At 43.3% G+C, this 22,457-nt stretch overlaps 1 protein-coding gene across 4 annotated transcripts; it reads left to right on the top strand.

The window, feature by feature from the left end:
- Positions 1-69: 69 nt before the first annotated feature.
- On the top strand, positions 70-19,866 carry CATSPER2 (cation channel sperm associated 2). 4 transcript variants are annotated; one of them, XM_053595737.1, is made up of 13 exons: positions 70-257; positions 807-953; positions 1,944-2,117; positions 2,274-2,342; positions 6,704-6,876; positions 7,612-7,767; positions 8,050-8,174; positions 10,548-10,726; positions 10,939-11,038; positions 12,556-12,612; positions 16,938-17,182; positions 17,806-17,973; positions 19,387-19,866. In XM_053595737.1, exons 2-13 carry the CDS (start codon positions 809-811, stop codon positions 19,422-19,424), a joined length of 1,629 nt encoding a protein of 542 aa, XP_053451712.1. In that variant the 5' UTR covers positions 70-257; positions 807-808; the 3' UTR covers positions 19,425-19,866. The 4 variants fall into 4 exon arrangements, with proteins under 4 accessions (XP_053451712.1, XP_053451714.1, XP_053451716.1 ...); XM_053595739.1 differs by lacking the exons at positions 6,704-6,876; positions 7,612-7,767 and having other exon boundaries at positions 73-257; positions 8,050-8,218; XM_053595741.1 differs by lacking the exons at positions 70-257; positions 807-953; positions 1,944-2,117 and adding an exon at positions 5,853-5,931 and having other exon boundaries at positions 2,318-2,342.
- Positions 19,867-22,457: the final 2,591 nt, after the last annotated feature.

The raw sequence follows: 22,457 nt of genomic DNA, 5'->3' as shown, positions 1-22,457 counted from the left end.
CCGAGGCAGCAAGCGCCCGGCAGAGCTCGGCTGAGCCCGGGGCTCGGATCCGGACTGGGGTCGGGGGCGAGCGGGGGCGTGGGGCTCACAGAATCCTGAGCATCGGGCAGGAAGGGGTTGGAAAAGGGGCGCAGGGAGGCTGGGAGCCGGTTCTGAGCTCGTTCTGTGCGGTGCGGCGAGCCGCGCTCAGGGGGGCGCCAGAGCCCGAAGCTGAGGAGTGAAGTCAGGGCTGAGTGGGCGAAGAGAACTGGGCCGAGGTGAGGCCCAGAGGCGGGGATTAAGGAGAAGGAGCCAGCCCTCAAGGAGTATTGGGGTGGACACACTTGGGACCGGACACCACATTTTCAAAATGTCAGGCTGCTGCGTTTTGTCCAGTTCCTCTTCACTAGGTTTTTCTTTTGGGAGCAGCCTAAGCGCTCCCACTACCCCCTAACCCCCATGGTCCAATTTCCTCTAGTCCTGGCCGGACCCGGAGTTTTCTTTGTCCAGCCGCGGGTCCCTGTCCTTGTGGCTGCTGCATTTTTTAAAATTAGTTTTTGAAGTTTTTTTTCTTTTTTTTTAGAAATGCCGTCACAAAATGAAAGTTTTTTGCCACTTGGTTGACTGCAATATCTCTTACGACTCCCTTTTGTTTTCAGAAAACATTGAGTCTTAGGAGGATGTATTTGTTTTCTTCCAACTGCTCCTAGTTCCTAGTTTGGGGCACCTTAAGGGGAAAGAGGGTGGGGAGGAGGGGCAGGAAAGTGCTAATCCTTGATGCAAGTGCAAGAATGAAATGACACTTGATTCTTCCATTTTCTTAACAGACATGAGCAGTTGTCATGAACCAGGGCATGTGCAACTGCCCCGAGCTGATGCCATTCGTTCACGTCTCATTGATACTTTCTCTCTCATTGAACATTTGCAAGGCTTGAGCCAAGCAGTGCCACGACACACTCTCCGGGAGTTACTTGGTCAGCAACGTATTTCTTCCCTACTCTAAGTCTGCTATTGACATCCTCCAAAGAAAGACAAATCTTGGGTGGGGGGGGAGAATTCAAGGGAAGTTGGTTTGGTTACTGGTTTAGAGATTACACCAAACTCGATATTATGAATAAAACTCTTTTTTTTTTTGAGACAGAGCCTCAAGCTGTCACCCTGGGTAGAGTGCTATGACATCACAGCTCACAGCAACCTCCAGCTCCTGGGCTCAAGCTATTCTCCTGACTCTGCCTCCCAAGTAGTTGGGACTATAGGTGCCCACCACAACGCCTGGCTATTTTTTGGTTGCAGCCATCCTTGTTGTTTGGCGGACCCAGGCTGGATTCAAACCTGCCAGCTTGGTGTATGTGGCTGGCGCCTTAGCCACTTGAGCCACAGGTGCCCAGCCGAATAAAACTCTTTGAATCTGGCTCTGGGCTCAGTGGGTAGGGCTCCAGGGCTGGTGGGTTCAAACCCGGCCCAGGCCTGCTGAACAATGACAACCACAACCAAAAATAGCTGGGCGCTGTGGCCGGGGGGCTGAGGCAAGAAAATCGCTTAAGCCCCCGAGTTTGAGGTTACTGTGAGCTGTGATGCTACAACACTCTACCTAAGGTGACAAAGTGAGACTCTGTCTCTAAAAAAAACAAAACAAAATCAAAAACTCTTTGAATCCAGGAGATAGAACCCATGTTACTCATTTTTCGGCCTAAGATAGCTAGTAACATTGCCTGACTTGGAAAAGTTTTTACCAAAACCACTTGAATCTTGAAGGGTTAAACCTTCTGCTTGTATTTGTGGGCATGGACAGTGCTGCTCATAAACAATACATTATTAGCTCATGCTCCAAACTAACAGGATTTGGAGTTGATGTGAGAAGGAACAGCAGGAAGGCAAGCCTCTGCGTGAAGTGGACCAGTATCCCTGCCTCCAAACCTACTTGTCTGTATTTATCCACTGTCCTTTTAAAATGTTTGCTATAGATCCTGCCCGTCAGAAGAAACTTATGTTGGGAGATCAACACCAGCTAGTGCGCTTCTCCGTAAAGCCTCAACGTGCAGGACGGATTTCACATGCCCAGAGGATGTTGAGCAGGCTTCGAGTCCGATGCAGTCAGAGGCCACCTCTTTCCTTGTGGGCTGGATGGGTTCTCGAGTGTATCCTTTCCTGTCATTCGTGGCTGTTCATCATTTGTCTGATGACTTATTTTACCCTTCCAAAACTCTTTTCTTCTCATTATCACTGCTTTTATTATTTCAGCTGCATAAAAATCAGAACTACACTCTAGTTTCCTTAAAAAAAAAAAAAAACAGGTTCTCTCTTCAAGAACTTTATCATCTTCCTTATCTTTTTGAATACAATTGTATTGATGGTTGAAATAGGTGAGAACTAACATGAATGAAAGAGGAAGTGAATGGGAATCATTTTTCTTCTAACTTGATCATTTTACATTTTTGAATGTCATTTGAATTGTGATAAGGACAATTAATATTAAGCTCTCTGGAGTAGGATTTGTGTAACTGGTAAGATCTGGAAACATTTGGAGGGCTCTAGAGAATTTTGTAGATATTGGGTAGTCTAGACACTTAGAGGTAGAATGTAATTTGTAGCAAGGGAACTAGAAATGGGAAGACCAGTTTTATTTATAGTCAATTTAGTTCAATATTTGTTTGAATTAACCTTTTCTATTAAAGAGGGTGGTGTCTATCAGTGAATAATTCAACATTTACATTTTACAACTATAATAGAAAGATTATTTAAATACAAATAAGAAAGCTCATAAAGTATGTAAAGTTAGGTACAACTAACCTATTAAATGACTTAAATTACTTAAAAAGGAAATGACTTAAACCAGTCATAAGTTATATGAAGTATATTAAAAACAGAAGGACATCTGGAGAATCAGTGAGTTCATTTGATGAGCATCTCAGATGTTCTCAGAAATGATGAAAGAACTGTAGAAATACTTGTTTCATCCACATTGTTTTGAGGAACTTTCCCATTTTAACACAGTCCTTTAATACAGCCAGGTCAAAGATGTTTAAATATAAAACAATAATTGATGTCTCTGATTCATTACAGTATACTGTATAGTTGGAGGTGTTTTATTTCCTTCCATAATAGTGAGCATTTTGAACTAAGTCACAATTTACTATTATGTGATCACTAGCCTGTATTTGCCTTGTGGGGTTAGGGATGTAATCTTAACTCTTGGAATGAAATAACAGTAAATGTATAGGATTCCCTAGATCTGATAGACAAATCAAAATACAGTAACACTAGCCATTTTATTTGGTAATACAGTTTGAATTTGAAACAATGATCTCTGTGCCAGAGCATAGATTGCTAGACTGGGAGTTATCTGGCAAGCTCATGAAAATTGTATCTTATTAAGCATATTTTCGTGGTAGAAAGGCAGCAGAAATTTTGCAAAGGGAAATTATTTGTGATTAACAAATTTCTTTGAGGAGACTAATTTTTCTTTTTTTTGAGATAGAGTCTCACTGTGTCACCCTCGTTAGAGTGCCATTGTGTCACCACTCACAGCAACTTAAAACTCTTGGGTCCAAGTGATTCTCTTGCCTCAGCCTCCCAAGTAGCTGGGACTACGGGCACCTGCCACAGTGCCCAGTTATTTTTTCGTTGTAGATGTCGTTGTTTAACAGGCCCAGGCTGGGTTAGAACCTGATAGCTCTGATGTATGTGGCCAGCGCCCTAGCTGTCAAGCACAGGCGCTGAGCCAAACAGACTAATTTTTTTTTCTTTTTCTTTTTTTTATTTTTTGAGACAGAGCCTCAAGCTGTCACCTTGGGTAGAATACCATGGCATCACAGCTCACAGCAACCTCCAACTCCTGGCTTAAGCGATTCTCTTGCTTCAGCCTCCCAAGTAGCTGGGACTACAGGTGCCCGCCACAACGTCCAGCTACTTTTTGGTTGTAATTGTCATTATTGTTTGTCAGGCCCTGGCTGGATTTGAACCCGCCAGCTCTGGTGTATGTGGCTAGTGCCTTAGCCTCTTGAACTATAGGCACAGAGCCAAGAACAGACTAATTTTTATGATAAACATTAAGATTTGGGGCTGGAAAAAGAAAAGATTTGGGGCTGGGTACAGTGGCTCACACCTGTAATCCTAGCACTCTGGGAGGACAAAGTGGGTGGATTGCCTGAGCTCAGGAGTTCAAGACCAGCCTGAGCAAGAGTGAGATCCTGTCTCAAAAAATTAGCCAGGCATTATGGCTGATGCCTGTAATCTTAGCTACTTGGGAGGCTGAAGCAAGAGGATCACTTGAGCCCATGAGTTTGAGGTTGCTGTGAGCTCAGGCAGTCCTCCTGCCTTGGTCTCCCAGAGTGCTAAGATTACAGTAGGTGTGAGCCACCACACCCAGCCATCCCTTTTTTCCAGAGAGTAAAAGAGCTACTTCTTCTGTAATTTGGATTTTCCTAATCCAACTATCAGATTCTTCTTTCCAAGACCCTTACTTTAAACTACTTCAGGGTTTGGGTTCTTACTTTGGTTTCTTATTTTATGAAGACAATTGAATAAAAATGATAGCATTCCATTTTCCAGCAACAAATGTAGTCCTTAGCTCTTTCTAATAGTATAATCCCATGCTTCTGAGAAGCAGAATTTGTTATTGAAAAAATGTTGTATTTTATTGAATCCAAGCTTCATCAAAGGTGAAGTACACTATTTATTTACCACTTAGAAGTAAAAATCATTCTGAATTAAACTGGGACTTGTAATTGATTGTAAGATACATACTAAATATGGGCCGGACACAGTGGCTCATGCCTGTAACCATAGCACAATGGGAGGCTGAGGTGGGCAGATCCCTTGAGCTCAGGAGTTCAAGACCAGCCTGAGTACGAAAAAGACTCGTCTCTACTAAAATAGAAAAAAAAAAAGAAAAGAAAAGAAACTAGTAAGATATTGTGGTGGGCACTTGGAGTCCCAGCTACTCAGGGGGCTAAGGCAAGAGGATCTGTTGAGCTCAAGAGTTTGAGATTGCTGTAAGCTATGATGACACCATGGCACTCTACCTGGGGCAACTGAGTAAGGCTCTGTCTCAAAAGAAAAAAGAAATACATATATATGTAAATTAGTTAAAATAATTTCAGAAATACTAAAATGTAAAAAAATGTTCATGTTAGGGCTCAGCGCCCATAGCACAATGGTTCCCCAGCCGGCCACATGCACTGAGGGTGGTGGTTCAAACCTGGCCTGGGCCTGCTAAACAACAGTGACAATTGCAACAAAAAAAAAAACAGCTGGGCGATGTGGCGGGCACCTGTAGTCCCAGCTACTGTGAGGCTGAGGCAAGAGAATCGCTTAAGCCTAAGAGTTTGAGGTTACTGTGAGCTGTGATGCTACGTCACTCTACCCAGGGCGACATCTTGACGCTATGTCTCAAAAAAAAAAGAAATAATAGTAAAGCCATAACACCCCAATGTTGATTCTTATTTATCTCTTTTTTTTTTTTTTGTGGTTTTTTGGCCGGGGCTGGGTTTGAACCCGCCACCTCCGGCATGTGGGACTGGCGCCCTACTCCTTGAGCCACAGGCGCCACCTAATTCTTATTTATCTCTTAAATCTATTTTGTTTTTTTTTTTTTTTTTTTATCTCTTAAATCTATTTTGTTATCCATTTTTTTCTAGATCATGGTGTACCCCTATTATATAAAAACAATGAAGGAATTAACAGATAAAGGAAATGAATTATGGAATTGCAGTTAAAAATAATAGCAGGATTCTAGAGAGGAAGTATGAGATTCAGTTTGCTTTGCAGAACAAAATTAGTTATAGGGAGAGAAGAAAGGGAAAGTTTAAAAAACAAAGCTAACATATAAAGAACCAAGTGAGTTTTTTTGTTTGTTTTTTGTTTTTGGCCAGGGCTAGGTTTGAACCCACCACGTCTGGCATACGGGGCCAGGGCCCTACTCCTTTGAGCCACAGGTGCCACCTGAACCAAGTGAGTTTTAAGAGACAGTAATTCTTTTCACTCTGTTAACCAGGCTAGAGTGCAGTGGCCTGATCATGACCATTGCTCACTATAACCTCAAATTCCTGGGCTCAAGTGATCCTACTGCCTCAGCCTCCATAGTAGCTGGAATTACAGGCATGTAGCACCAATTTTTTAAATTTTTTTGTTGGAGTGGGGTCATGCTATGTTTCCCAGGCTGGTCTTGAACTTCTAGCCTCAAGCAATCCTCCTGCCTGGGCCTCCTGAAGTTCTGGGATTACAGATGTGAGACCATACAGCTCCCAAGTATAATAACTTCTTATTATAAATCAGTATATCCTGTGAATCTGGCTTCTTATTTCTATATGCCTCATAAAGTACTTTAGATATCATGGCCCTATATTTTCATTCTACTCTAAAGACTCATTTCTTTATATTGAACTTTAAAACTGAGGTAACAATATAGCAGGCAGAGGTAGGGTGGGGGGGGTAGTTAAAAAGACTAATCTCTTAGGGCTAACCTTGCCCTCACCCTCCCTCCAGCCCCCAGTAGATAGGAAGTGACTTGCAGCTGGTAGAAATATGGATATCAACAGATGAGTTTTCATGGCCACTTCTGTGCTCCCTTGTAATTCACAGGTTGAAGCAACAGTGTTAAGAAGAGAAACTCTAAAAAAAATGGAATAGAGTTGGGCACATCTCTGATTTATAAGTGATCATTCTGCATCATTCAGCTTCCTGTTTTCTTAACTTTTATTCCTTCTTTGCTCTACCCTAACAGAATTGATGGAATCCACAAATGCCAAACTATGGCCATTGAAGCTGACTTTAGAGGTGGCAGCTTGGTTTATCTTGCTTATTTTCATCCTGGAGATCCTTCTTATGTGGCTATCCAGCTTTCTTCTTTTCTGGAAGAGTGCCTGGAATGTCTTTGACTTTGTTGTTACCATGTTGGTAAGAATAGATATCCTGAGGATTAGTTTAGTGGGATGAGGAATGTGCCTAGGTGAATCAAAAGAACAAGAAAAGCTAACATGCTTTGGAAACAAATAGAAATTTATCTAACTTCATTCTTTTGGTTATTTTGCTAAAACTAAAAGTCACTCATTGCAGGAATTGTTGGTATTAGGAGCAAGGTGATCTAACCACACCATCAGCCCCAACAAAAACATGTGCCAGGCTTGGCACCCATGGCACAGTGGTTACAGCACCAGCCATGTGCACCAAAGTTGGCGAGTTCAAACCCGGCCCAGGCCAGCTAACCAACAATGACAACTGCAACGAAACATAGCCGGGCATTGGGGCAGGCACCTGTAGTCCCAGGTACCTGGGAGGCTGAGGCAAAAGAATCGCTTGAGCCCAAGAGTTTGAGGTTGCTGTGAGCTGTGATGCCATGGGACTCTACCAAGGGCAACATAGTGAGATTCTGTCTCTTAAAAAAAAAAAAAGGCAGACTGGGGCGGCGCCTGTGGCTCAATAGAGTAGGGCGCAGGCCCCATATGCTGGAGGTGGTGGGTTTAAACCCAGGCCCAGCCAAAAACTGCAAAAAAAAAAAAGGGCTGAATAGCAAACCGTTAAGAGAATGCTATTCAAGGGATAATGCCCAAGGATCTATGAAGAAGAGATGAATAAGGGACAAAAGCTTGGGTGCTTTGGGCAAATTTTATTCATAATCTGTGTTTTCCACAGTCCCTGCTTCCTGAGATTGTGGTGTTGGGAGGGGTGACAAGCCAGTCTGTGTGGCTCCAGTTTCTGAGGATCTGCCGGGTGCTGCGGTCTCTCAAACTCTTTGCACGATTCCGTCAAATCCGAGTTATTATTTTGGCCCTGGTCAGGGCCCTCAAGGTGATTTGATTGTTGCAAGCTAAAGCAGAGGGGGAAAGTGGATAAACACAGAGGTTTAACATTTAATGTGAAACAAGTCTGGGTATGTTAAGGAAGGCAACAAAAAGTCCTCTGAAATGTGATTGACAAGAAAGAGCTGGGGACCTCTGCTGTGGTTCAGAGATGACTGGGCTCAGAGCAAAAGGGAGGATTTGGTGGGGGATTTCCAGGTGGGCTTGACTGGGCTGTCAGTGGCGATCAGCCTTGTTTGGCCCACCTCTGACTTGAAGTCATGACCTCTAGAGCATGACCTTCCTCCTGATGTTGCTGCTCATCTTCTTCTACATTTTTGCTGTGACTGGTGTCCACTTCTTCGCAGAGTATACCCGTTCAACTCGTCCGGACTTGGAGTACCACGTGTTCTTCTCGTAGGCAGGGCTGGGGGAAGCCTGGGTGAGGGCAGAGAATTTAGGTAAGAGACCGGGAAGCTTATCCAAAGTATAGTAATTCAAAAAGTATTGTTTATTCCAAGAAATTGGAATAGAACATAAATAAGGAGGAAATAGGGCATCTAGTTCTGGATTTATTCTGGGTTTTGCAAATTCAAACTCACTCTTATCAGCTTTTCCCTCCCTCCCTTCTCCTTCTTCCTTCCTTCATTCCTTCTTTCCTTCTCTCTCTCTCTCTCTTTCTTTTTTTTGAGATATGGTCTTGCTCTGTCCCCTGGTACAATGATGTCATCATAACTCACAGCAACTTCAACTTCCTGAACTCAAGCAATCCTTCTGCCTCAGCCTCCCAAGTAGCTGGGACTACAGGTGCACAAGACACCCAGCTAATTTTACTGTTTTTTGTAGAGACGGGATCTCATTTAAAAGTAAAATCCAGGCCAGCTATGGTGGCTCATGTCTGTAATCCTAGCACTTTGGAAGGCCAACATGGGAGGATCCCTTGAGCTCAAGAGTTTAAGACCAGCCTAATCAAGAGCAAGACCCCATCTCTGTTTTTATTTATTTATTTTTGAGACAGAGTCTCACTTTGTTATCCTTGGTGGAGTGCTGTGGCGTCATAGCTCAACCTCAAACTCTTGGGCTCAAGTGCTTCTCTTGCCTCAGCTTCCCAAGTAGCTGGGACTACAGGTGCCCTCCACAATGCCAAGCTTTTTTTTTTTTTAGAGACAGGATCTCACTCTTGCTCAGGCTGGTCTCAAACCTGTGAGTTTAGGAATCTACCTGCTTCGGCCTCCCAGAGTGCTAAGATGGCACCATCACTACTTTTAAAAAGAGAAAAATTAACTAGGCATCGTGTTGGGCATCTGTAGTCCCAGATAGGTGGGAGGCTGAAGCAAAAGGATTGCTTGAACCCAGGAATCTGAGGTTTCTGTGAGCTAGGCTGATAGCACGGCACTCTAGCCTGGGCAACAGAGTGACACTCTGTCTCAAAAAAAAAAAAAAAGTAAAATCCAGCTAAGATCTATGTTTCGAAAATATTGATTGCTAGAAGAAAATCAACTTAAGTAGATAATCCTATTTATGAATTAAACCCAATCTTTTTTTTTTTTGAGACGGAGTTCCACTATGTCGCCCTTGGTAGCTGGCATTACAGCTCACAGCAACCTCAAACTCTTGGGCTTAAAAGATTCTCTTGTCTCAGCCTCCTGGGACTGCAGGTGCCTGCCACAATGCCTTGCTATTTCTTTGTTGTAGTTGTCATTGTTTAGCAGGCCTGGGCTGGGTTCAAACCTGCCAGGCCTGGTGTATGTGGCCGGCACTCTAAGCCCTGAGCTACCAGCACCGAGCCAATTAAATCCAATCTTGTCAGCAACTCTCGGGTTTCTCTTAGATTCTATAAATATATTGAGTTAGGAAAGTCCTAGAATTCACCTTATACAAGCCCTGATGTTTTCAATAAATTATATATGGGGAACTAAAAGGGAAAGAATGAAAATTTATATATCTTCCTAATATAGCTTTTAATCACATAGTCTCATGAAAGTATCAATTTTTATTAATTTTAAAATAACTATTATTAATTTTATAATCTTAAGTATTACCTGTATATATTCATCATTATCCATTATTTGTGATCACATGTGTTTATGTCACATATCCATCCCTACTTGCCTATCAGTTCATACCAGTGAAATAAATAGAAATGATGTTTGGTAAATTTATGAGCAATCTTCTGTTAAGTAGAAACCAAGGAGAAGTGAAGAATGACCTTAGGAAAAATTGTATCTCATTGGTGATTCATTCATCTTTTAAAAATTGAATCAATTATCTATTTATTGAGTTGTCACTATGCCCCAGGAGTAGTGGAATAGATTATTCATGACAAGGGAAAACTTAATAAAACAATTTCAGAGTGAAGAATGGGCCAGGCAAAAAGGCTCATGCCTGTAATCCCAGCACTTTGGGAGGCTGAGATGGCAAGATTAATTGAGGCCAGGAGTTTGAGATCAGCCTAGACAACATAGCAAGACCCTGTCTTTATTTAAAAAATAAGAAAAATTATCTGGAGAAGGTGGCACGTGCCTGTGGTCCCAGCTACTTCGTGACCTGAGGCAGGAGGATCACTTGAGTCTCAGATTTGGAGCTTGCAGTGAGCTATGATCAAGTAACTACACACCAGCCTGGGAGGTAGAAGAAGACCCTATCTCAAAAACAAAAAATCCTGAAGAATGATAAGCTAAAAATTTAGTACAGAGAAATGTTCTTTTGTTGCTTTAAAAGTAAGAATGATAACAGTTTCTGAGAGGTTTAGATCTTTACTTCTGTCTATTCACATGCCTTTTACTTTAGTGACCTGATGAATTCTCTGGTGACAGTGTTCATTCTCTTCACCCTGGATCATTGGTATGCACTACTTCAGGATATCTGGAAGGTGCCTGAAGTCGGCCGCTTCTTCAGCAGCCTGTATGTCATCCTTTGGTTGTTGCTTGGCTCCATTATCTTTCGAAATATTATAGTGGCCATGATGGGTAAGCATAGAGGAGATGGAATTTGGTGGGTAGGGTGATTGGGAAGAAATTAGTCTGAAAGCTGGCAGTGGTGGATTATGGGTAGAGAGAACCTACTGCAACAGGTAGGCTTGGGTCCTGGAATGGATATTTCTCTTGGTTTCTCCCACCCAAGCCCTCTCCCCAGGTCTAGTCACTATCACCTCCCAATTCCTAATGGCCCTTTGGGGCAGTTACTAATTTCCAGAATATCAGGAAAGAGCTGAGTGAGGAGATGACACATCTGGAGGTTCAGCACAAAGCTGACATATTCAAGCGTCGGATTATCCAGAGGTCTGATTCCCCATTTTTTTTTTTCTTTTTTTTGAGACAGAATTTCAAGCTGTCGCCCTGGGTAGAGTGCCTTGATGTCATAGCTCACAGCAACCTCAAACTCTTGGGCTTAAGCACTTCTCTTGCCTCCGCTCCTAAGTAGCTGGGACTACAGGTGCCCCCCACAACGCCTGGCTATTTTTTGGTTGTAGATGTACTTGTTGTTTGGCAGGCCCAGACTGGTTTCAAGCCCTCCAGCTCTGGTGTATGTGGCTGGCGCCCTAGCCGCTAAGTTACAGGCTCTGAGCCCCAGCTATTTTTCTTTCTGTTTTTCTTTTCTTTTTTTTTTTTTTTTTAGACACATAGTCTTACTTTGTTGCCCTCGGTAGAGTGCCATGGTGTCACCTCTCACAACAACCTCCGGCTCTTGGGCTTAGACGATTCTCTTGCCTCAGCCTCCGGAGTAGCTGGGACCATAGGCACCCGCCACAACGCCTGGCTATTTTTTGTTGCAGTTTGGCCGGAGCTGGGTTTGAACCTGCCACCCTCAGTATATGGAGCTGGCGCCCTACTCACTGAGCCACAGGTGGTACCCAGGCTATTTTTTTTGTTGCAGTTATCTTTGTTGTTTTAGCTGGCCCAGGTCGGGTTCGAACCTGCCAGCCTCGGTGTATATGGCCAATGCCCTACTTACTGAGCTACAGGTGCCACCTGATTCCTCATTTTCAATTCCAACTTTATTTCTCACAGGTTTCCTGAGTTTATTCCCCATTTTTATTTATTTTATTTTATTTATTTGAGACAGAATCTCACTTTGTTGCCCTCAGTAGAGTGCTGTGACATCACAGCTCACAGCGACCTCCAGCTCTTGGACTTAGGCAATTCTCTTGCCTTAGCCTCCCGAGTAGCTGGGATTACAGGTGCCCGCCACAACACCCAGCTATTTTTTTGTTGTTGTTGCAGTTTGGCTGGGGCCAGGTTTGAACCTGCCACCCTTGGTATATGGAGCTGGCACCCTCCTCACTGAGCCACAGGCACTGCCCTATTCTCCATTTGTATTCCTTGGCCTTCACCCCATTTCTGTTTGTGAGAGAATATTTGCTCCCAAAGTTAAGAATTCTCTAGCTCTAGAACAGTGGTTCTCAACCTTCCTAATGCTGCAACCCTTCAATACAGTTCCTGTGGGTCTTGTCTCACAAGTTGAGAACTGCTACTCTAGAATATTGCCTGATTCTTCACCTGCTGTGGGAACTTCTCCATTCTTTTTTTACACCTTGACTACAATTTGTTTACTTTCTGATTTGAATTCTTTTTTTTTTTTTTTTGAGACAGAGTCTCACTATGTCGCCCTCACGTAGCTGGGACCACAGGCACCTGCCACAATGCCTGGCTATTTTTTGGTTTTAGTTGTCACTGTTGTTCGGCAGGCCCGGGCTGGGTTCAAACCTATGAGCTCCTCTGAGCTACAGGTGCTAAGCCCTGATTTGAATTCCTTAGCTTGGCTAGTTCTCTTCACTCTTGGTTTTTTTCCTTTGCAGGAGACAAAACCTGTCCCCTGAGGCAATGAGGTCAAGCCATAGCAAAATGGATACCAGGTTAGCCTTGTATATGTGAACTGGGATTAAACACTTGAAAGAGGAGAGGGTGGAAAACTAAAGATGAAGATTAGTTTTAAGAAAGAATTCATTCATTCGGTAACTCTTTATTGTAGTCTGTTGAATGGTGGCCCCCAAAATGATATGTCCATGTCCTAACTCCCCAGAACCTGTGAATGTGACCTAATTTGGAAAGGTCTTTGCAGATGTGATTAAGTTAAGCATCTGGAGATAAGATCATCCCAGGTTATCCAGGTGGTCCCTAAATGCAATAACAAGAGATATAAGAGACAGAAGAGAAGACAGACACAGAGAATGGAAGGGAATATGAAGATGGAAATAAGAGATTGGAGTGTTGTAGCCACAAACCAAGGGAAGCTGAAGAATGCCAGGCAGCTGCCAGAAGGTAGAAGAGGCCAGGAACCTTCTTCCCTAGAAACTCCCGAGGGAGTATGGTCCTGCCAACCTTCATTTCAGGCTTCTGGCCTCCAGAATGATACATTTCCATTATTTTAAGCCACAAAGTTTATGCTAATTTGTTATGATGGTCACAGGAAATTAACACAAATACTTTTAATGAAACAGATACTATTCTAGATCCTGAGTATTTAATAGTGGACAAAAGAGCAGAAGAAGAAATAAGAAACTCACTCATCGGCTCAGCGCCTATGGCTCAAGGGGCTAAGGCGCCAGCCACATACACCTGAGCTGGTGAGTTCAAATCCAGCCCGGGCCCTCCAAACAACAATGACGGCTGCAACCAAAAAATAGCTGGGCGTTGTGGCAGGCACCTGTAGTCCCAGGTACTTGGGAGGCGGAGGTAGGAGAATCACTTCAGCCCAGGAGTTGGAGGTTGCTGTGAACTGTGATGCCATAGCAGGGCAACAGCTTGAGGCTCTGTCTCCAAAAAATAAATAAATAAATAAATAAAAATGAAAAGAAACTCACTCATCCATTAAGAAATAATTACTGGCTCAGCACCTGTAGCTCAAGCAGCTAGGGCACCAGCCACATACACCGGAGCTGGCAGGTTCAAATCCAGCCCAGGCCTGGCAAACAATGACAACTACAACCAAAAAATAAAAATAGCCAAGCGTTGTGGCAGGTGCCTGTAGTCCTAGCTACTTGCGAGGCTGAGACAAGAGAATCACTTAAGCCCAGGAGTTTGAGTTTGCTGTGTGCTATGATGCCACAGCACTCTATTGAGGGTGACAAAGTTAGATCTGTCTCAAAAAAGAAAAAAGTAACTTACATTTAAGAAGGATTACTCTGGTTGCCATTTTGATGATAGACTATAGAAGAACAAGAGAAAGAGCAAAGAGGTCAGTTCGGAGGCAGTGCTACTGTCCAGGCAAGAGTTGAGATCACCAAGTTGCTACCAGTGAGTTAGTGAGAAAAGATATATATTTTGAAGGTAGAGTCAACAGGATCTCTTTTTAAAAAGTTTTTAATTAGGGCGGCGCCTGTGGCTCAGTGAGTAGGGCGCCGGCCCCATATGCCTAGGGTGGCGGGTTCAAACCCAGCCCTGGTCAACTGCAACAAAAAAATAGCCGGGCGTTGTGGCGGGCGCCTGTAGTCCCAGCTGTTCGGAAGGCTGAGGCAAGAGAATCGCGTAAGCCCAAGAGTTAGAAGTTGCTGTGAGCCGTGTGACGCCACAGCACTCTACCTGAGGGCGGTATAGTGAGACTCTGTCTCTACAAAAAAAAAAAAAAAAAGTTTTTAATTATGGATGCTTAATAGTTGTGTGTCTTTCTAGGGTACATGTGATATTTTGATACAGGCCTACAATGTGAATTAATCAATTGAGGATGATTGGGGTATTCATCACTTCAGGCATTTATTAGTAACATTCCAATTCCACTCTTTTAGTTACTTTAATGTATACCCAAATGTATTGTTGATTATAGTTACCTTGTTATACTATCAAACATTATTCATTTTATATCTAACTATATTTTTGCACCCATTAACCACTGCCACTTTATTCCCTCTTCCCCACTACCCTTCCCAGCCTCTGGTAACCATCATTCTACTCTCTGTCTCCATGAGAGCAATTTTTTTTTTTTGAGACAGAGTCTCAATTTAGTTGCACTCGGTAGAATGCTGTGGCATCACAGCTCACAGCAACCTCAAACTCTTGGGCTTAAGCAATTCTCTTGCATCAGCCTTCCAAGTAGCAGGGACTATAGGTGCCCACCACAACACCTGGGTATTTTTTTGTTGTAGTGGTCATTGTTGTTTAGCAGGCCAGGGCTGGGTTTGAACCCGCCAGCCCCAGTGTATGTGGCCAGCGCCCTAGCAGCTGAGCTACAAGGCACTGAGCCAGCCATTTTTGTTTGTTTGTTTTTAATATTTAGTTCTCATAGGCCAGGCATGGTGGCTCATGCCTGTAATCCTTGCACTCTGGCAGGCCAAGGCAGGTGGATAGCTTGATTTCATGAGTTCGAGACCAGCCTGAACAAACTCAAGACCTCGTCTCTACTAAAAATAGAAAAACTGAGGCAAGAGGATTACTTGAGCCCAGGAGTTGGAGGTTGCTGTGAGCCATGACGCCACAGCACTCTACCCAGGGCAACAGCTTGAGACTCTGTCTCCAAAAAAAACAAAATTTTTTTCTCATGTATAAGTAAAAACACATGAAATTTGTCTTTCTATGCTTGGCTTATTTCACTTAATATAATGTTCTCTGGTTCCTCTATGTTGTTGCAAATGGGAGGATTTCATTCTTTCTATGGCTATATGATATTCCATTGTATATATGTAGCATCCTTTCTTTATGCATTCATCCACTGATGGACACTTAGGTTTATTCCCAAACTTTGCTATTGTGAACAGTGCTGTAATAAAGGTGGGAGTGAAGCAATCCTTTTAATATACAGAATTCCTATCCTTTGTATATGTACCCAGCAGTGGGACTTGATTGCTGGATCATCTGATAGTTCTATTTTAGTCTTTTAAGGAACTTCTATACTCTTTTTTTGAATCAGAGTCTTACTCTGTTGCCTCAAGCTAAAGTGCTGTGGTGTCATACCTCACAGCAACCTCAGACTCCCGGGCTCAAGTGATCCTCTTGTCTCAGCCTCCTAAGTAGCTGGGTCTACAGGCTTGGGCCACCACATCCAGCTAATTTTTCTATTTTTTATTTTTTGAGACAGAGTCTCATTTTTTTTTTTTGCAGTTTTTGGCCAGGGCTGGGTTTGAACCCACCACCTCCAGCATATGGAGCCGGCACCCTACTCCTTTGAGCCACAGGCACCGCCCCAGAGTCTCACTTTGTTGCCCAGACTAGAGTGCCATGGTGTCATCATAACTCATATCAACCTCAAACTCTTGGGCTCAAATGATCCTCATGCCTCAGCCTCCAGAGTAGCTGGGACTACAGGCACCTGCCATGTAGTTTTTCTATTTTTTTTTTTTCAGCTAGTTTTTCTATTTTTAGTAGAGACAGGCTCTCTCTTGCTCAGGCTGGTCTCCAACTCCTGAGCTCAAGCAATCTACCCACCTCTGCCTCCCAGAGTGCTGGGATTACAGGTGTGAGCCAATGGGCTGGCCCTGTGTACACTTCACTTTCTATAGCAGTTACACTAATTTACATTCCTACCAACAGTATACAAGTGTTCCCCTTTCTGCACATCCTCACCAGCATTTGTTGTTGCCTGTCTTTTTGATAAAAGCCTTCATTTTGACACCAGGGTTTCTTTCTTTCTTTTTTTTTTTTTTTGAGACAGAGCCTCAAGCTGTCACCTGGGTAAAGTGCAGCAAACTCCAACTCCTGGGCTCAAGTGATTCTCCTGCCTCTGCCTCCCAAGTAGCTGGGACTACAGGCGCCCGCCACAACGCCTCGCTATTTTTTGGTTGCAGCCATCGTTGTTTGGCGGGCCTGGGCTGGATTAGAATCCACCAGCTCAGGTGTATGTGTCTGGCACCTTAGCTGCTTGAGCCATAGGTGCCGAGCCTATCACCAGGGTTTCTCTATGAACTTGATGTGGGAGGGAAGAGAAGAGTTAAGGATAACACATTGAGGATGATCAAGGTTGGAAGTATCCAAGATTGAAGTTTGGGAGTAATTTGGTCCTCATTACCTATGTCCAAGGTTTAGAGTTTGGCCAGGGCTGGGAAGAGACTAATGAAAGAACTACTCATATCTGGTAAATATTTTTGAAACCATAAAATTTCGCCTTTCAGCTGGAGGTGGTAGCACATGCCTGTAATCCCCAGCCATTTAGGAGGCTGAGGTGGGAGGATCCCTTGAGTCCAGTCTGGACAACATAGTGAGACCTCATCTCTAAAAAAAAAAAAAAGTTTTTTCTTCCTTTCACTTACAGAGGACCAAGTCGACAAAGGGTATCTTCAGACTTATCAGAAGCTTATGAAGAAGAATTTAAAACCAGCGATGGCAAAGAGGATGTAGATGGTTTCAAATCCATTGATACCAAAGAGGACATAATAGGAGTATCAAAAACAGAAGAGACATTGTCAAAAGGAAAAGAATACCCGCTTTCCTCCTCTTCCTCCTCCATGTCTTCCTCCTATTCCTCTTCTTCTGAATCCAGATATACTGAACTGATTGGTGAGTACAAGTGTTTCTTTTCTCCTCTTCTTCTTTATGAGACATCCCAATATTAAAAGGAGCTTTCTTATTTTATCTACTTTCCAATTTTCTCTATCAGTCTGATTTTCTGGTCTTACTCTTTTTGTGCTTCTTAATTTCCCCCTGTACTTCTCTACTTCTCCTTCACTTTGGATAAATGTAGCTGTGACTCTCTCTGTTCATTGTAAAAAAGAATCTCTTGGTGATGTATTCTTTTTTTTTTTTTGAGACAGAGTTTCACTGTGTCACCCTGGGTAGAGTACTGTGGCATCACAACTCACAGCAACCTCCAACTCCTGGGCTTAGGTGATTCTCTTGCCTCAGCCTCCCGAGTAGCTGGGACTACAGGTGCCCACCACAACTCCTGGGGTTTTTTTTGTTGCAGTTTGGCCCAGGCCAGGTTCAAAATTGACACCCTTGGTGTATGGGGCCGGTGTCCCACCCACTGAGCCACAGATGCCGCCTGGTGATATACTCTTTTGCCTCCCTGCTTCCTGTTTCCTCTTCCATCCCCATGTTCCCAGCCACACCATAGGATTTTTCATCTCTTACCAAACTTTACATAATCGCCACATGTTTTAATGAAGCATTCCTCCCTACAGAGAAATTGGACTGGGAAACTCTTGTGCACCAGAATCTGCCTGGGTTAATGGAAATGGATCAAGATGACCGTGTTGTTTGGCCCAGAGATTCACTCTTCCGATATTTTGAGTTGCTAGAAAAGCTTCAGTATAACCTAGAAGAGCGTAAGAAACTGCAGGAGTTTGCAGGTATGAAGTTAAGGCAGCCGTGGGAGCTCAGAGTTAAGTACATGGAGATAAACAAGGTGGACATAAAGTTAGTGTGCAATTTAAAATAGTTTAACATAGTAAATTGCACACGAACTTTATGGACATTTTGTATACATACACACACACACACACACACACACGCATATATCATAGCTAGCTAGGGAGAAGGAAGAAGGTGTCCATTACTCTGTCATCTCAGGTTCTCAATTTCTGCCTCACGGATAAAGGCAAATTCTTTGATACCTCACATTCTGGATCAGTGTTCCAATTCCCTGGAACTTAGAGAAAAAACTAGAAACTGCTTCTCCAGCAGGGGACGCCCAAGTTCCCTGAAATCTGAGAGCTTGTTTCCCAAGAGGGGAGTGTCCCAATTCCAGTTGTTGGGAATTAGAACAATGTGGGCCATTGCTTTGTTTGGGCAGCCCGCCCTTTCCGTACATGTTCCTTATCTTTGAAGGCCACAATTTCAGATTTGGGCCTCAGGCTCAAGTTGTACAGCTATGGGGATCAAGAAGTGAGCAGAAAGCCCACAAGCACCCACTGCCCCAAACCCCAAAGAGATTTATGAATTACAAATTCTCTTCCTGTCATCCCTCCTGTGTTAGCCTCAGCGGAGAGAAGTATGTGATTTAAATAGTTGGGTTTGATGTAAGCTCAGAACTGTTTGCTTGAAATTATTTCCCCTAAATTTCACCACTTGGAGATTACTTTGGATTAATAAAATTTTCCTCTAAAAGTAACAAAATAAAACAAACAAGAATTAGGGGCTTTTTTTTTTTACAGTTTAATATGGATTAATGTTACCTTATACGTGGTTGAAAGACTATGGATTAATCTTCCTTATATCTGGTTGAAATCAACTCAGAGAATAATGGAATTAGGGAGTAAGACTATGTGTGTGTACAGTGGGCACAGGCAGGCAATAAGGAATTTATAACATTAGAACCTGGAATTTAATGCAGGATGTCAAAGACAGACTTTTCTTACTTCAAAATGTTGCCTAAGGTTCATCTTTCTCCTTCTAATGACTCTCAGTCCTGCTTTCCCACTTGTTCTCTGGGAACAGGGTGAAAGGGAGGAGACTGTAGCAAGGGAGGACACAGCTTCTTTTTTTTTTTTTGGTTTTTTTTTTGGCCGGGGCTAGGTTTGAACCCACCACCTCCAGCATATGGGACCAGCGCCCTACTCCTTAAGCCACAGGCGCTGCCCAGGACACAGCTTCTTTAATCCCAGTTATCTTATCTATGGCAAAGAGTATACAGAGACTTACCTGGCTTCACTTAGTAAAGATTTGCGTGGGAACCTAGAACCCAGAAAAGCGGGTCCTCACCAGACATTTATATGTTCTGAATATTCTCAACTCTCCAGCCTCACAGTCCGTTTCCTTCATAGTGCAGGCACTGATGAACTTTGAAGATAAGGAAAGTTGATGATGGATGGCTTCAGTCTTTTTGACTCCAGCAAAAGATAATGAAGAGTGTACCTGGAAATAAAGAATTCAAAATATAAGTGTCTAATAAATACTGCTGGTAGTTGTTCTGTGGTCTGTCTCTGAGGGAGGGTATGCTGAAAGACCTAAGGCCAGTGGAACCTGTCTGTGCCCTGGGCTTTCTACTCTTTCCACAGTTCCTGCGTCTGACTCTTTTTCTTGACTTTATCTTTGCAGCTCCCATCCTTTCTGTAGCCTCTACTTCCTGATAGTGTCCTAATTTCACACTTTCCCTCCCTGATGAGTAGGCAAAGTCCTCTGTGGGAGTAAGGAGATCCTGAAAGCTATTAGTGTAACTAATTGAGAAGTATTGTTTCCATTGCCCATTCTACTAAGGTTGCTTCTCTTGTGCCCCATTAAATTTAATTGAACATCATTTTTAACTGTTTCAGAGTCAAATGAGTCCCTTTATTCCATTTCTTTGCCATTTTTCAGGGCTGTGTTCATATCAATAAGGGTTCCACAGATTTTTAGTGTTAGAAGGGACCTCAGAATTAATCTATCTCTGCTATCTGACATAGCAGGAGCTCCTTTTAGAATGCCACTGAACACTCTGAGAGGCCAAGGTGGGTGGATCACTTGAGCTCAGGAGTTTGAGACCAGCCTGATTAAGAGAGAGACCCCGCCTTTAAAACTATCTGGGCATTGTGGCGGGAGCCTATCAGCCCACTCAGGAGACTGAGGCAAGAGAATCACTTGAGCCGGAGAGTTTGAGGTTGCTGTGAGCTGTGACACCATTGCACTCTACTCTTACAAAGTAAGACTCTGTCTCAAAAAAAAAAAAAAAAGAAAAGAAAAAAGAGTTCCACTGAAAGGAAGATTATCTAGCTGATGCTCATTGCTTCTAGTTATTGGGGATTTATTATCTGGAAGGGATCCCATTCCATTATAGGATGACTCAAGTCTTTAGAAATGTTTACTATTAAAAATTCTGGGAGGCGGACCAAGATGGCAGCTGAGTAACAGCTTCCTTGCATCTGGGCACCGTGAATCTGGGGAGATAGGACTCCAGGCATCTCTGGCTGGTGGGAACTGCCTATCATCACTCCTATGAGGATACAGGGAGTCAGCGAGAGACTTCTGGACCCCAAGAGGAGGACTAAAACAATGGAAAACCGGCAAGTGGTCGCGTGTGTTCAATCCGTCTAAACCCGCCCACAACTGTAAGTTCAGTAGCAGCGAGACTGCAAACCAGAAAGGCCTTACCTGTGAACTGTTTTGATGTCCTTGGACTTGGCACTGAGTTGAACTGCCTTGGGGAAGGCCTGAGCCGGAGCGCGGAGAACTTTGGCCGTTGTCTAGGGCCCCAGTCTGAGCCGCTGAGCCAGACGGAGCTAATAGTGTTTGGTGCTGGGTCACACGGATCCATTGTCAGTGATCTGCCCCGGCAAGCTCCGCCCTCAGGGTCGCAGAGCTACAAACGGGTGGGAGCTGGTAACCCAGCAACCAAGTAGCCTAAGGGTGGGGTTTGAGCCGCCTTGCAGCCCTAACCCTCAGGGGCAGAGTGAGACCGGTTTTGGCACACTGAGTAAGTGGATAGCCACTTCAGCAGCGATTCCAGCGAGAAAGCTGGGAAAGCTTCTGCTCAGCAAGTTTACAAGTTCAAAGTGCCTTTTAAGTAGGCTGAAGAGAGATTTAGGGTGTCTACCTGCTGGGGTTTGAGAAACTAGCAGCCTCCAGTCGTATCAGAACTGTGACTAACATCTCATACCCCAGAAGACCACGTGTTGCCCAGACAATATTCAATAACATATACAAACTGCTTTGTTTTTGGTTGTGTATTTTTTTCTTCTTTTTTTTTTTGGTTTGGCTGTTTTTTTTGTTTGTTTATTTTGACGTTGCTGATGTTCTTTTGTTTTTTTAATTTCAATCTTTTTCACACAGATCCCTTTTCTTTCTCAATTTTCCTAGTTTAATTATAATTTCCCATTGCTGCCTTTTTTAATAACTTCAACTTCATTTTTGCTAGTGTTTCTACCGATATAATTTGGTTTTTCACCCAATTTTATCCCCGTAAAGTTTTCTGTTTGCTTCTTTTGGTTTGATTTATAGCATTTCTGTCTTTCCTCTCTACTTGGTAGAGGTGGGGTACTGTGTCTGATCAGGTTAGCAAAGAGCTGCTGACCTCAAGGGAACCACGCAACTGGGCACCCCCAGAAGGTGGGGTTTTTTAAGGTTGCGTCAAAGTACCCTACTGTACACCTATATTGCCCTGTCTCCCTCTTTCTGTGCCTCTCTTCTTTTTGTCAATATTCCTTATACCCACCCCCTCTCCTTTTTCTATCTTTCTTTTTTTCTTATCACTCGGTCCTCCTTTCTTTCATCCCCTTTTTTTGCTCTTCAACCTTCTCACCCTTCTGGTCCTGTAACCCTTAGTCCACAGGCACAAGAACTTAAAGAGCAAGAGGAAGTGAAAGGAAAATTAGGGCAAGGAAACAGATAAAAGAAACCACTCATGAGGAAGAATCAGCAGAAAACTCCAGGCAACATGAAGAACCAGTCTAGAACAACCCCACCAAGGGACCATGAGGTAGCTACTGCAGATGATTCCACCAGTATAGAAATGTTAGGAATGACAGAAAGGGAATTTAGAATACACATGTTGAAAACAATGAAAGAAATGATGGAAACAATGAAGGAAATTGCTAATAAAGTGGAAAATAACCAAAAGGAAATCCAAAAACAGAATCAAATAAGAGATGAACGATATGAAGAATATAAAAAGGATATAGCAAACCTGAAGGAACTGAAACAGTCAATTAGGGAACTTAAAGATACAATGGAAAGTATCAGCAACAGGTTAGACCATGCAGAAGAAAGAATTTCAGAGGTAGAAGACAAAGTTCTTGAGATAACTCAGACAGTAAAAGAGGCAGGAAAGAAGAGAGAGAAAGCAGAACGTTCACTGTCAGAATTATGGGACTTTATGAAGCGTTCCAACATACGAGTTATAGGAATCCCAGAAGGGGAAGAA

Source organism: Nycticebus coucang, chromosome 6 (assembly GCF_027406575.1).
Source record: "Nycticebus coucang isolate mNycCou1 chromosome 6, mNycCou1.pri, whole genome shotgun sequence".
NCBI classification, from domain to species: domain Eukaryota; kingdom Metazoa; phylum Chordata; class Mammalia; order Primates; family Lorisidae; genus Nycticebus; species Nycticebus coucang.
This window is presented reverse-complemented; position numbering and strand designations above follow the sequence as displayed.